This window comes from Frieseomelitta varia, unplaced genomic scaffold, assembly GCF_011392965.1.
Source record: "Frieseomelitta varia isolate USP_RPSP 00005682 unplaced genomic scaffold, Fvar_1.2 scaffold_759, whole genome shotgun sequence".
NCBI lineage: Eukaryota > Metazoa > Arthropoda > Insecta > Hymenoptera > Apidae > Frieseomelitta > Frieseomelitta varia.
Window position 1 is genome coordinate 216,669 of NW_025110544.1, and position 15,091 is coordinate 231,759.

Consider the following 15,091-nt stretch of genomic DNA (forward strand, 5'->3'; position numbering starts at 1 on the left):
AAGTATTGTGATCAGTGACATTAATATCATTTTAAGAATGAATAAATTAAGGTTTCAGAAGCAACACCCTGCACAGGAACTAATGTAGATAGAATTCGCGAGCAGCATCGTTGGAGTGATTCAGAATGTTGTCACCTCGCCTATGAACTGCACACTTTACATCATGGACCTCCGTGAAACCCATAATCTAATTTAGATCACTTTACCAGGAGAACTCTACTCGTAAAAAACTGACGAAGACGATAAGGAGAAGGACGTGCAGTTTACTTCTGCAGAACTTAGAGACTGTAAATATATCAATGATTCGCCAAAACTATGTTTACTAGTCATAACATGGTTAAAATGTCTTGAATAATTCAACTATCATATTTCATTTACCGCTTTTATATTATTGTATATATATTTTTTTGAAAGATGAGGGATATGTGAATATTATTGGGAAAAAAATTTTTTACTAGAAAGAGATAATAAATTTGCATTAGAAACTGACACAGTAAAAAATCATCATTTAATATTTTATGTAATTTAACGTTGAACTATAAGAATGAAAATTAGTTTTCCAGTCTTTCTAATAGGCTTTTTGTTAAAATTTCAGACTTAAGAGCTTAAAGAGTTTATTTTTTATACGAACTCTTTTATTCTCTAATATAGATATAGATGAAGATGTAAATGAATGAACTGCACCAATATACGTTATCTGTAAACGCTTGCAAATTTATCTAATAATTCCATCATCTAATAAATCCACCTTTAGTTATTTCTAAATCTGACAGAAACTGCTAATCGGTAGATTTTTCGTTTTTTGTTAGAAATGCCATTCGTAAAAAACAGTTTTATAATAAAATTTCGATAAAATTGTCATTATTATGGAAAAATGATATGTTTCCTTGGTTTAGTAAGCTTTGGTGCAGTCATATATTGGTTATTCGAATAACTATTCGTAAATAACATTTGCGTGTTTAATCTTAAATGTACATTTTAATGCAAGTGGATGTTTCTAATTGTGCGTTTGTGAGTGAGTGTTTATTGCAACGATTGAAAATTTTCCATGTGCATTGTTGTCTATCTATATTTGAAATCTAATCTCATTCATTATCATATTTTCGATTGTTCACAGATTAATTATTAAATATAAACGTTACGGATATAGAACTTGCTAATTAACAAAGATCACGTGGAACTTTTTCAATGACAATGTCGTTGTTAATTATTATTTGCTGTTTTTGTTTTTAATGTTATTTTATCGGAGAGACTTGTCGGAAAAGTTGCTGAGCGTACATATATCAATATTACGGATGCATTTTAATTTAATTAATGTTATAATCGGAATTTAAAACGAAAGCTCCATAAACAGAATTTTTCAACTTTATAAAAACTGCCTTGAAACTGAATTTTCTTAATTAATGCATTGGAAAGTATTTCTTTGAAAAGATACGTCTGTGTTGGATTGAATTTTGTACCACGTTTAAAAACATTTAGGAGGGATTCACAAAGGAAGTATAGTGTCTGTTTTAGAGACCAAATTGAGCTCACACATATATATACATATATGTTCGATGTAAAAGTACATAATTGATTGGAAATAAAAATAGTACATGTGTATAAATTATATTTTTTTTAATAGACTGCTTTATTTGAAAATTATTTGGTGTACAGTTCCGCGCCAACTATATCATTTTTACAATAATTTATATATTCGTTAAATTAAGATGTAACATTAAAATATTACAAGTCTATTCATCAGTCAATAGACTCCTGAGTATTATTGTCTACACTTATGGATTGTGGGACTACCGTCCTCTTATGTTCAGATGATAATGCCAATGGTTCACTGAAAATAAGAAATGGAGCACGTAGTATAAATTAAAATTTACAAAATTAAAAATATTTCATGGAGGAATAGTAAATCATAAAGAATTTAAAATCAAAAAGTATTTCGACTTAATTTTGAGAATTAGGAGATCTAATTAACTGGATTTATTTACTTATTAATAGAGATATAATTCGCGGTACCAGCGGTTATTTATAGAATAAATTAATGATATAAATAGGGTAAAGAATTATTAATAACAATTCTAAACCAGTTATTTATCATCTGATATGACTAATAATAGAAATGGTAATTATTTACAGGAACTGCATCCTGGAGACATTTAATTTTTTCTTTAGATTGTGAGATCAAATATGTACATAGAAGATTGAAATATGTATAAGGCCAGAGAAATTTCATCACGGGAGTCATTTGCTTACCAATCAGTGACGTTCTCTGCATCATCACATATATTTTTCAGCTTACTGAAAAGTTTCCCGGCGCCACAAATTTGCAATCGTGGACGACCGTTTATGCATAAGTAATAGCGCTGACAGTCGTGAGGACTTGGGTAAAATGAAAACCCGTACTGATGCCCCTTATCAAGATAATTTGGACATCGAAATCCTAAGAACTCTACATTGACAGATGTAAATTAATCGTTAAAAACTGTAATTAAAAATTGAAATTATAAAATAGAACAAAATATCCTTTCTTTCTAAAATTTGCAAGAACTCAAAATTTTAAAGCAGAAGATTTGTTTTTAGTCAATATGGAGATATTGCTGAGCTTCTAAAAATTTTACGCTTATATACAGTTATAAAACTTGAGAAAAGTGATAAAGTAGATTTAAAAAATTTAAAGAAAGAATGATATAAGATTTGCTTACCTTCAGGATTACAGTCTGGTACTTGATCAGGCCAGTCGCAACGATAAAATTCAGAACTGTACGCCAATCCCTCTGGACAGTGGAAAATGTGCGCTCTTCCTTCAACACAGGTCATGAATTTTCCACAATCCCGTTCGTCACCCAGCTTGAAATAACCGTACTGATGTGGACATTCATCAGTTGATTGTGCAAGTTCTAAAAATAAATTTTTATTGTTTCATTTTAATTATAATAAAACTGAATTATAAATGAATAATTGTAAAATTCTTGAATATTCACTTATAAAAATTGCCACTATTACGTAGTTTTTTAAAATTGCTAATACTTGTATCATTATAAAGGTATTTAATATGTATATTCATGGAAATTGATATTTTAAAATTCTTTCTAGTTTTTTCTTTAAAAGTAGATCTCTTTCCACCTCAGAATATTAGTATTCTCATTTTGCTTTTACTATTCTTTCTGTTCTTTTTGTATCTAACAATTTAATACTAAATATTCAAATTGTTTCAATATCAGTGATTAAACTTGAAAAGAATATTGTCACATGATACTAACGTCGGTTAGGTCTTCCCTCACAATCCACATCTATAGGATATCCACAAGGGTAGTTATATCTGACATTTGGATTAAACAATAATCCATCAGGGCATAACATTTGTTCCGGAATCCCATCTTTGCATTCTATGTATGCGTCGCATTGAGATGCAACAGCAAATCTGCCATTCTTTTCTGGACAAGATAGATTTTGAAAGGCAGCTGTAAAAATAAGATATGATCTTTTTGTCTATATAATGTTAAGATATTATTCACAGAATGAAAATTTATTTTATATTAATAATGAAACTATAACAATAAACTATAATAAAGATGCTTTGATAATGAACAAATTATTACTGACAAATTATTGATAATGAAAATTGGATTTCAGGCAAGAAAAATAAAGCAATCACGGTAGAAGGATATTTTCCTGATGTTGCAAGGACCATAAAATTGGTATTTTTAGTCCACTTTTATGACAAATTATTTGATAATTATTTTGTGCAAATTTTCTATATACTTTCTTAATTTAAAAATACTTTTCCCTACTTTACGTTTCACACCTTTTAATATATTCATTTGCAAAATTGAACAGGCCAAACTGATGTTAATTACTAGTGAGTGGTTAATGAATGCAAAGTTGCTTTCGCGGACCTTGGAATTGGGAAACCATGATTCGTTGCATAATGCAGCACTATGAAGAGGAACCGGTCCCCGGATCTTGCGTGCTCATGCATTCACGCTTACTATCAAAAATCCTCGAACGGAGAAAGTTCGACGATACGACTTGACCTCTGGACTTCTCTGTTTTCGTCTTAAATACCAGTTCACGCGGACTCATTTGGCTAGTCTATCCGAAATTGAAAGTAGAATAAATCCTAGTTAATCCTACACTGTGAGGTAGTAATTTCGGTTACTGTCAAAACAAGAAAGTACGCCAGAAAGAAAAATAATTTTCCATTCCACGATTCAGTCTAATTTTCACATAATAGAAGCTAGGTATCGAGATCATCATGTTCAATGATTTACGTAATATGTTTGCAAAATAGATCTATAATTTATAACATACTCCATGGATAATGTTAATGATGTCTTGAACTACTTCTTTGGAACCTACAAAATTACCTAGAAAACCAATGAAACTCTCTTTATCTTAATAAGAAAATTCTTTAGTTGTATAAAAATTTTCTTTATCAAAAGATAGAAAATACTTCATGAACGAAGTAAATTTTTAAATTCTGAGAATCTTTCTCATAAAAAGAAGGAAAAATTCTAAAAAAATCTAGAATTTTTCCTTCTTTTTATGAGAAAGATTCTCAGAATTTAAAAATTTACTTCGCTTGTGAAGTATTTTCTATCTTTTGATAAAGAAAATTTTTATACAACTGAAGAATTTTCTTATTAAGATAAAGAGGGTTTCATTGGTTTTGTACGTGGTTGAAAGAATTGTTAATGATGGTTAATATGTCTTGGAGTAATAATCCCGGGAGCAATGAAACTGTCTTAATGAGAAACGGTGTGATTTTGAGCGCAAAGCGAGAATGAGGATTATTGTGGGAGAATGGATACGCAAAACATGATATGGTGATGCAAGACCTGAATGGTTGTTGACTGAAAGTGACAATCATTGAATGTTAACAAACTATTTTTGTCGACTGGATATAAAAAAGATATCACAGTTGAGCAAACAGGTTGACACACTATCAAAATCTTTCTACATTTCTGATTCCAAGCTGAGTAATCAAATGAATCTATCGAAGTATCTTTTAATGTATTCTAAAACTGACTCTAAGAAAAGTTAATAGTGTTTGGATTCTTGGAAAAAGTGATAAAGCATCATAGAATATATAATATACTGTAAATATTCTAGATTTATTGTAGACTTATTATTAGATATTACAGATTATCATTCTAGTTTAACATTTAATTGTTTATTCTGTGTTATGATCAGTTTTAATCATAATTAGAATAATATTATAACGAATCTATTTAATTGGATGGTATAACAGATATACGATATTAGAGAAGATATAGAAGATATTCACAATATTACAGAAGATATTAACAGGACATTTACATATAATTGAAGATTAACAATTATTATCTTCTGAAAGATATCAAAAGTATAATGTTAAAAATTTTTTAAGAATTGTAAAATTTTTTTCAATGACTAGTGTACCAATCATTGTTTCATCATGACTACCATTTGCACTAATCCTGGTTTATCACAATAATTATGATCATCCTTACTGATACAGAAATACAATGCAATTGAAGATAGCAAAGAGATTTACTGAAACGATATCACCATAGTACTCTTCATATTGTAAATTCTACTTCTTGATTCCATTGATTGTACTAACAAAATTGTTCATTAATTTTCCACTGCCATATCACTTGAAAGTTTAATATTAATTTATCTCAAGAATTAGAATGCTTCTAACTAGAAAAAGAAATATATTGTTACTTTAACATTTATACTTTTTGAAATAAATATTAAAAAATATTCATTGAAGCTTTTGCCATTAATCATTTATTTTCAGTTCGTTTTCATTAGAATGAACAATTGATACTAATATTTTTTTCATTTTCTAGATAAAGCAGTTCCTGATGAATAGGAAAGAATAATCGCGGAGGAGCACACATATTTTCAAGTCTAATGATATTTAGAAGACACAAGAAAGTATCACTGTTCAGAAAATTGAAGAGAACGTGCCCATTTTTTCAAACGTATGATAATCTTGTACTCACAGTTCGCGAGGCCGAGCATGCCGCTCGCAATCAACAAACGAGCGATCACTGTCGTTAGAGTCATCTCGAGCTCTTGCTGTCCCGACTACCAAAACCAAAACTACCTGACTTCTCTTCCTCGCGAGCTTTTATGATCTTCACTCAACCGCCGCACGTGTCTGCTCCTTCTCTATATCTTTCCTCCTACAATCTTCTGAATTACTTAAAATTTTCCGTGTTAGACCACATCATTAGATCATACATATGTAAATTAGAATTTGAAGAATTTGAACAAGATAAACTGTTTTGGTATGCTTAACAAACAATTATATCAAAGGAATTAATTATTTCGCTTCTCTTCTATTTCTTTAATTATTGGATACAGACGACTGGAAATACACTGAAAAAGTTATTAGTTTTGGTCTCTTAAAATCGTTTTCGAAAATCCATTATGTCATAATTAATAACTGATGATGGTTAAAAAAAAAAGATCTATTCAATTACTGAATATTTTAGTTGAATGCGAAACATTGGTTCTACAAAATGGCGGGTCCGATAATACTCTAAGCTCATTTTTTTCTTTAAGCTGACAATTAAGATTTGGAATTTGAAATTGATGTTACAGGTTCTTTTTCTTCACATATCTTGAAGAAAACGTTTGTGAACGAGCAAAAAGAAACGTGGAAAATGTCAAGGCTTAGTTCGATGGACGCCTGAGGCTCCTCTAACTGCGGAACTTCTGGTCATCGTTGGACATTGCATAAATTCTACATTTCTTCTATTATTTATACATTTATGGTTTTTCCTTTTGTACATTCTGGGAAAAGTTCCATTGTATTTTTCCATTTTTTATCATATATTAAACCGAATGAGAGAAATGTCAGTCATTTTATAAATATAGGAAACTGTCCTTATTAAATTTGTGTACATAATAGTTATTCAAAGTTTCTCTTTAAAAAGAATTAAAAATTAGGATAAAAAAAAAGTAATCAAATTAAAATTGAAATTAAATTAAGAATAAAGAAGATGATCTCTTGAAAAAGAATAAAGTTTTTTTAAACAGACAATTAAAATAATATTACAAATTCTTTGAAAACATTCTGCAAATAATTATAGAAAATCTGATACTTGCATCGAGTAATTGTTATTCATATTAATTTACAAGGAAATGAACTGACATGGTACAGTTTTACCATAACAAACTATTGCAAGATTTTTATTCGTGAAATAGATTTATCAGAAAGAATACTACGAAACGATCCTTTGTCTTAAATTCAATTGGCATTACAAAGCGAAATGAAATTTATCTTATCGTCTACATTACCATTATTTCTACCAGAGATTTTAAATTGAAAAGTTAATGGAATGCTAACATAATTTCGAATTATAAGCAGATTATTTTAATAGTTCAAGTGCATAAACTATAATAATGTAAAACTAATATAAAGACCTAATATTTTTGCTTTATTATTCTCAATATTTTGAATAACATATCCCCCTTGAGTTAGCAACAACTGAGATGCAATCGAGAATTAAATATTTTGTAACCACATACTAATTTGTAGATAATATTCCTTTTTAAATGAATGTTTCAGAAATTAAAATTTTCTTACTGAGATCTATCACATTCAGTGAAAAGCGATCGTTTCTCGATTCAGGAAATAAGAAAATGGAATTTGTCCGTGGACACAATCTCGTGTCACAGATATGAAGTCTTTTCACTCCTGCGTGGTAATGGTGTTTCATTTGAGTAATGCCTTCTATGATGATCTTCTCTAATTATTATCTATTATTTTTGATATTTACTTATTCAAAGAAATTTTTTAATTTCAGATGTTTCTACGTGATATTATATCCCCGCAGGGAGGGCCGCCAGGGCAAAGACCGCGTTTCTTATGGTCAATCCCTGTTTGCGTGAGCCCTTTGGGTGGTAGCGTACCCACGGACCCGAGACGCTCTCTCTTTCTTGAGTGATAACTCTTGCTAGGGTGACTAATAACAAATAGTTATCATTAAATCTGAGTTCAGTTCAAAAATTTTTGACTCTCTGTTAGATTCGTAGGAATAGTGTTTTAATAATCCAAATGCTTGGTCGTGTGTAAGTGTGATCTTAAGTCTTTTGACTTGTCAAGGGTCGCCAATTTCTTTTTCATTGAATGATACATTTCTAACCATAGATCAATTTGCAAGTTTTCACTTTTAATTTACATGGTTCATTACTACACTAAGTTTTTCAGGCTCTTAGCAGATAGCGCTAGTAGTACGGATTTCAGCATAGTCAGAGTGATTGCACCGACGAGATTTATGAATCTATCGCATGTGTATGAACAGACTGCGTCCTTTCAATATTCCATCGTCTGAAATACCGACATGGCGAAGAATCGTTGGTTCTTTAGCGCACTTTTACGCTTGAAGAACGGTGAATTGGAGAACTACGTCGAGTAGAACGACCAAAGTTGATCAAACAGTGACAGAGACGATGTTACAGTATTGTTAAAGTTTGAATACCGAAATGCGAAGCTACTGAACAGTGAAATTCTACTAAGTATCGAAAAGGGCTTGTATAAAGTGTAGTAAAATTCGAAATTTTTACTTCATAAAATATTTTTACAAACAATTTTTAGCCGAATTGAATTTAAATTCTCAACTCTGTTTCTTAAAATTATTTTCTGTGTAAGTCGATTGATCGTGATTATTCATTTCAACAAAAGCTTGTTACTTCTTGAAATGTACATATAAAATAATATTTATAACAATTAAAACTACAAATTTTTGTGCTTGAAGACGCACATACATTTATATTTAAGCAACGATATTATTTGCGCGAATTTTTCATTGTATAAAATATGGGAAAACCACAAATTACAAATAAATTACAAAACCACAAATCATGTTAGCCTTTTAGGGCATTTTTGCAAACCTAAAAGGGTTTATTTTCATTAGAAAAATACCAGTTTATTTATTGATGATTCTATTGAGTATTTTTACAGTCGAGGAGGTGACAGGAAGATCTGTTCTCGACGTCGTGGACTGGTGTACCGCACAAAGGGAATGGCGTTGCCGGTACTGTTTCTACATCCGACGTGGCGTGTGAAACCAGCCAGGCAAAGGGACCGATGCAACAAGAGCCTGGGAGTGCCTTTTTAATGTCACGGAAGGAGTTACCTTTAAGTATCGTCGATGTCGAATCACATGATTCGTTAGATTGGGAGAGAGTCCAATAGTGGGTGAATGGTCGAAGATGTCCATTGTTTTATTACACATACCTTCTTTTTCTTAGTGTCGCTTTTCCAACCAGCAGGAGAATTGCTATGCGTCTTCTGATCATTCGATTGTTATTTACTCAGTTGTGGGAAATTTTTAAGGCACAAAATACAAAACTATATAAAATATATTTGCGTGAAACGAATTTTCATTTAGGTTTCATTTTTTTCATTTACTCGCAAAAGATGTTAATTTTCATGAATACTCAGAGTCTGAGTGTCATTAGGTTGTCTAATAAGGTTGTTCACGACAATGGTGATACACATTTCGAGAAATATTGCAATCGTTATTTTTATTTGAACTACAATATTAACAATTATGAAATTATATATAATCTGGACGTGTCTTGAAAGTCTTAATGTGTAATATTTAATAAGTATGTTAAATACAATAAAAATCTAAGAATCTAAAGTAACTGTTCATTCGTTCATATATTTTTTATTGGCTATTTATTAAAAATGACAAATAGACTGTGGATCTTTCATAGAAATTCATATTTTTGAGTATATGATTAAGAAAGTGGAGCCTAGTTTATGCACCAAATATTATTGAAAGTAAGATTTTGTCATGTCTACATGAAAATAGCAGTGGTTCAAGAAATCGAGCAACATAGATGCAAGGATGATTCTCGTCCTTTACTATGCTGTAGTAATTTTACTATTGCTCTCATATTGGCCACGTACTGGCTGTACTTTAGGGTCATTATTATCTCGATACACGCATATTAAAATGGAAGATATCTTCTCATTATATGCTCGTGTCATTCGAAGAAATGATACGCGAAAGCTCATCGATATGCGTTCACTCGGGGCATCAGAAAGAAACTGAACGCCTTCTGTGAAAGTTACGTGCATCCTTGACCTAGTATTCTAAACGAGGAGATCGACATTAGTAAAAACGTAGGGATGACTTCTTGCACGAAATCCCACGAAACCCAGGAAAGTTTCGAAACTTTGTACTTTTTTTGTGACTTGAAACTCTCGAAACTCGGGTAACAAGAAGTGTAAGAATCAACGAAATAAAATAATCACTTGCAGCCGTGAATAAAGAATGTTTGATTCACGTTCCGAGATCATTCGTGTTTCGAGAATTTGAGAATTAATTAGCCGAAACACGTTGTCGCGTTGATGCTGTTTTCTTTTCTTTCAAATTGAACTAGAGCAATTTCAAAACACCTAATTAATTTCAAAAGAAAAGGAAGTACGAACCTTTAAAATTTCTTGTCGATTCGTTCATTATTTTAACTAATCGAATGTACAGTTAATATTTAATCGTTAATTGAATTTTATTATTACACGTTGTTGCGAGTTTGATTGCTATTTATCATGGAGTTTTAATTATGCGGGATTATATAATGATTGTGTTTATTAGATAATGGCATTAAGCAGTCGTAGGATGATTGATTAGGATACATGTTTTTTAATTAAGCGCGGCAAATGACAAACGACATTCCTCTTCCGCTGTTTGAAATACAGTGAGAATCTAGTGGCAGCCGCTCCGACTTAATTTCACATAATTAAATGGTTATACGGTCCGCTGAGATTTCATTAAGCTCGTGCGGTTAATTAGCAAACTGCTAACATTTCTAACTGCGCTACGTCATTGAATCATTCGTTTCATAATTTAGAGAAAATGATTTATCCATTGCCAGCGCTAATTTTATGATTTTTTCCTAAAAGTGACGGTAATTCCTTAATCTTTTAAGGAGATTTCTAACTTCATAATTCTCCGAAATATAATGATAAATATGAATCCATTGAAGAATTTCCATTTCCCTAAATTTGGAGGTTTTCTAAGAATTTCAGTATTCTTAACTTCGTAGTTTCCTGATTCTACGATTTCAGGCGTTTTCAATTCCGCAATTTGGCTGAAAATTTTCGACATTCCCAGCTTCGTGAAAAATTTCCTAGTTTCGTGAACGTTCTTCCAATCGTCAATGCAAATTCCTCATCGGCATGATTTTCTTAGCGCGTTACTCGGTTAATTTTGTTAGAATCTAAATGTACTGCACGAAGGGGGTGAATCTAATCCTGTTCCCTAACCTTCCTCGACGGTGACCTTAGCCAACCGCTCATCATTCCATCGAGCACGTACCGAGCTCATCTGATTTGCATAAGACCGGAGTAAGTATCGAGCGAGCGCGAGGTCGAAGCAACATGTACTTCGACAGATCGAGCTCTTGCTTTACGGCCATGATCCGGCGAATACACGTACAGCAGATCTCCCTCTATACTCCATTGTGAATTTTATTCGCATCCTCTACAAAGATCAAATTAGCCTCGGTATACTTTCAGGTATACACATTCTGTCTCTTTGCTATTTCTTCGTGTTAATGCTTCGTCGGTTCTTACTAAGGGTGTGCAAGAACTTGAAAATATCGAGAACTCGACGGTCGGGACGAGTCGGGTCGGGTCGGGATTCCCGAAGAAATCTTCGGGTACCAGTCCTGACTCAATATTTCAGATTCTCGTATACCTCTAGTTCTTACTTACTGAAAGCTTCGTTTCTCTCCCTTCAATGTCCTTGGATCATCAGGGATTCTCGACTGATTGATTATTATTTGTGTTCTGTGACAATTTTTCCATTTCAATTTCTGTTTGGAATATTGTGAGTGAGAGAAAATAGATTGTTCAAGTCAGGTTTGATTAGATTAGGTCTCTGAATTATTAGATGTCAAATATTAATTTTGGAGTTAGAATTGGTTCTTTTAGTAGGTTTTTTAATTATTAGCTGTCATTAAATATCAATTTTAGAATCAGAATGAAAACCACGAGGAAAATTAGATAAATTTTAGTTACTTTAATTTCAATTCAACTTCGGACAAAATAATTTAATTCAAAAGTGAAGATTTACTCTAATTTGAAATTAGTTTTCATTTTAAAAAAACTTCTACGATGTTGATTAAAATGTTCGGTGATATTTATCTTCCTTCTTTCGATGAAGCATTACTCGTCTCCTAAAAATTAAATTATTCAAAGTAGCAGCCTTAGAATTTTCCAAATTGTTTCTTATTTTAATTATTAATTGTTCGACGTTCCATTCATTCCACGATCGATATTTCACCGAAACGAAGACTCGATTCTGTATAGGTGAAACTTGTCGCAAAATTGACATTTGAAAAATCGCCACGAGTCGTCTGGTCTGCTGCCATAAGTGGAAGAAGGGAAAGCAGGGAAGGGGTTGAAAGGCAAAAACGCTTAGCGAGTCACGGTTCACAGCTATCGAAATTCGGTTTCGTAACGGATCCCATTTGGTATTGTGTTCCTTGACGCGGAGATCAGCTGATTGCAATTTTAACGCGCGGAAGGCAATCAGATTTCAGCGAGACCTTTTCGAATCGCTCGTTGCGAACGCGACGAGCAAGCCACGTACGTATGTGCCATTAGAACTCGTTATCCTAGCCAATTTGTTCGCGAAACCAAGACCATTCGAACGTGTAAGCGAAAATCCCGCAATTGGCCCAACCTCCACTCTCTCAATCGTCATTAGAGTTATAGAAACGTTTAGTTGCACATTTGTTCCCTCGAATGTTGGAATGATTGACAATATCAATAAGGTCGGGCAATTCTGTCGACTTTCATTGATAATCTACAAGTGTTAAGTTCAATTTTTAAAATTTAAAATTAACTCTGAGCTTCTGATTCTCAAAATTCTTAATTTGGCGTGTTGCACATCAATTGAGTCGAATTATTTTGAAATTCTTCAGTTGAACAATCTTTTCTAGGCTTTCCATTGTTTGATAGATAGGAAATAGCAAACAGTCTCTGAACTGATGAAACTTCGGTTGGTATTTTTTCCCTCCGAAAACGTTTTTAAGCAGGTGAAGCACACCTTACGCTAACTCGGAATTTTTTCTTGAGTTTCTCTGATTTTTTCTAAAAGTTTCTCTGGGGAGGTTTCTGCTTTTGCGATTTTCAAGTGTGGTTGGAATTAATACAAATCGCGAATAGAAAAGAATGGGCAGATGCGTATCGCACGACTATATATTCCGTTGCGAGAAAAAGTGTCAAGTTCGTGTGAAATTAGATAGTTTATTAGATACCGCTTGATAAGGGAATACAATGCCTGAATACTTGACTGCGGGATATTCCAGCGAACTTCGCATAATGGCAGGATGTTTATGCTTCGCGCGAGTCGTAAATTTAAGGGACACGTGTACGATAAAGTTGCCAGCCGAGTTCTTTAACGGAAAACCATTAATACAGTGTTTCCCAAACTTGTGTGTCTGCCATGTAATATGTTATCGCTGTTATCATTATACTGTGGCTGTTTCTGTGAATTCATGTTATATTATTAATGTAATTTCGAAGAGAAAAGAAATGGAACCCAGGAATATACATCTTGTATATTTTGCACACTTTTTGGCTATTATTCTGTTCATTTTCACATTTTCAATTTAATGAATTCCATGTTACCTCTGTTCCACTAAATAAAAAAGCAACTTCGAAGATGTGTCTGTTTACTTCTTTTCAATTTTTAATTATTATTAAATATTTTATAAAAAAGAATTAAAAGTGCATACAATGTGGAGAGACATGTTTCTTCCCAAGTTCCATTTTTGCAATTACATTTAAAAGAATATTAATTTGCCTAAATATCCACATATTTCGACTACAAAATATTCAATAATTCCTTCATAGCATTCCTAATAATAATAATAATTTTTCATAATGAAATAATTTTTTAGTATTCACTTGACATATTACTTGCAGTAATAAATACATGAAATATTTCAGCTTTCAGTCATAAATCACTGTACGATCACCTAAAACGTTTTGGATTTTAATGGCAATGAACGACTTGATAAAAAAAAAGAAAAAAAAGTGTGATTATGCAACTTATTCATGTCTAGAGGCTGGAAGCCAGTTGTTGAGAGGCACTGCGTTACAATGACACGCAACAGAAGGAACAAGAGGATTATCTGCTCAATGATATTAGATCTTCTCAAACGAGTCCTCATTAAAACTTCTTGTTCTGATGTTCGAACTCATTAAACTCGATTCTCGATATGATTACCGCCGTAAATCATTGTTATTAAGATTTCCATGCGCAGATGGCGCAGGAAATAAACAAGGAATACACCATCCGGTTTGAAACCCATCTTCCTAGCATTGACAAGCATATTCCTACCATAATGCTTCTGTGTCTAATGATAAATTTATCCTGAGTAATTAGTCTGGCAACGTACGAGTCTTTTCAGAATAACTCAAAGATTTTGTGTTTCTAGGTACAGTCTAATCTGAATTGTTGTCCACGCGAGCCAAGAAGCAAAAATAGCCATTGTGACTTCCTTATGGGATGCCTACACTTTGAAGTGGCCTTTGCCCGACCAGTGTATGTTCCCTCAGCTTCGATATTAGCACTCATTATCTACTTTTTTATCACCTGCGATTACATGGTTCACCAGTGGACGACGATCGATGCTGCAACAGCGACGAATAATAAATTACCGCTTCTCGTAATTTAGTTTCATAGCACTGATGTCCTCAACACCTTCCGTTAAACTTTGCAGCGTCTCCGTATAATTTGTAAGCTCTCTTTCTTTCACATGGTGAAAGGTACTTTAATATGATAATTCTAGACTATTTAATGTGTTGTTATATTCCCCCCCTTGTATTCTACTTCAGGACTGTTGTAAATCTTCTTTGAGGGAACTGTGTAAGCCAACTGTGGTGGTCTCTTTCACTGGATGTTGTTGGAAGATTGAAAGTTCAACTCTTCGACACAAACTTGATTTACCTACTCGGTCTTTGAAACTTTTCATCAACAGGATTCTCGACAAATTTCTGATTTCATTAATCAGAGTCAATTTGTTTATTTGTACCTTTTACCTTCGCTGAATTTTCTCTGCGTTCGTA

General features: G+C 32.5%; 3 protein-coding genes across 4 annotated transcripts in view; 2 read left to right on the forward strand and 1 right to left on the reverse strand.

The window, feature by feature from the left end:
- Positions 1-249, forward strand: part of LOC122535728 (parathyroid hormone/parathyroid hormone-related peptide receptor-like) — a 28,483-nt gene extending 28,234 nt beyond the window's left edge. For both annotated transcript variants that reach the window (XM_043667502.1, XM_043667503.1), the window contains exon 14: positions 52-249. In XM_043667502.1, coding sequence (XP_043523437.1) covers positions 52-177 — 126 coding nt within the window. In that variant the 3' untranslated portion in view covers positions 178-249. The remainder of the gene's footprint in view (positions 1-51) is intronic.
- Positions 250-1,606: 1,357 nt separating this feature from the next.
- LOC122535733 (protein obstructor-E-like) lies at positions 1,607-6,125 on the reverse strand. Its single transcript, XM_043667517.1, has 5 exons — positions 5,991-6,125; positions 3,258-3,458; positions 2,700-2,894; positions 2,251-2,446; positions 1,607-1,831 (listed from the first exon to the last, which is right to left on the reverse strand). Exons 1-5 carry the CDS (start codon positions 6,052-6,054, stop codon positions 1,741-1,743), a joined length of 747 nt encoding a protein of 248 aa, XP_043523452.1. The 5' UTR covers positions 6,055-6,125; the 3' UTR covers positions 1,607-1,740.
- A 7,886-nt stretch (positions 6,126-14,011) lies between these two features.
- Positions 14,012-14,838, forward strand: LOC122535739. The gene is made up of 2 exons (XM_043667522.1): positions 14,012-14,385; positions 14,461-14,838. The coding sequence occupies exons 1-2, from the start codon at positions 14,287-14,289 to the stop codon at positions 14,698-14,700; spliced, it is 339 nt and encodes a 112-aa protein (XP_043523457.1). The 5' UTR covers positions 14,012-14,286; the 3' UTR covers positions 14,701-14,838.
- Positions 14,839-15,091: the final 253 nt, after the last annotated feature.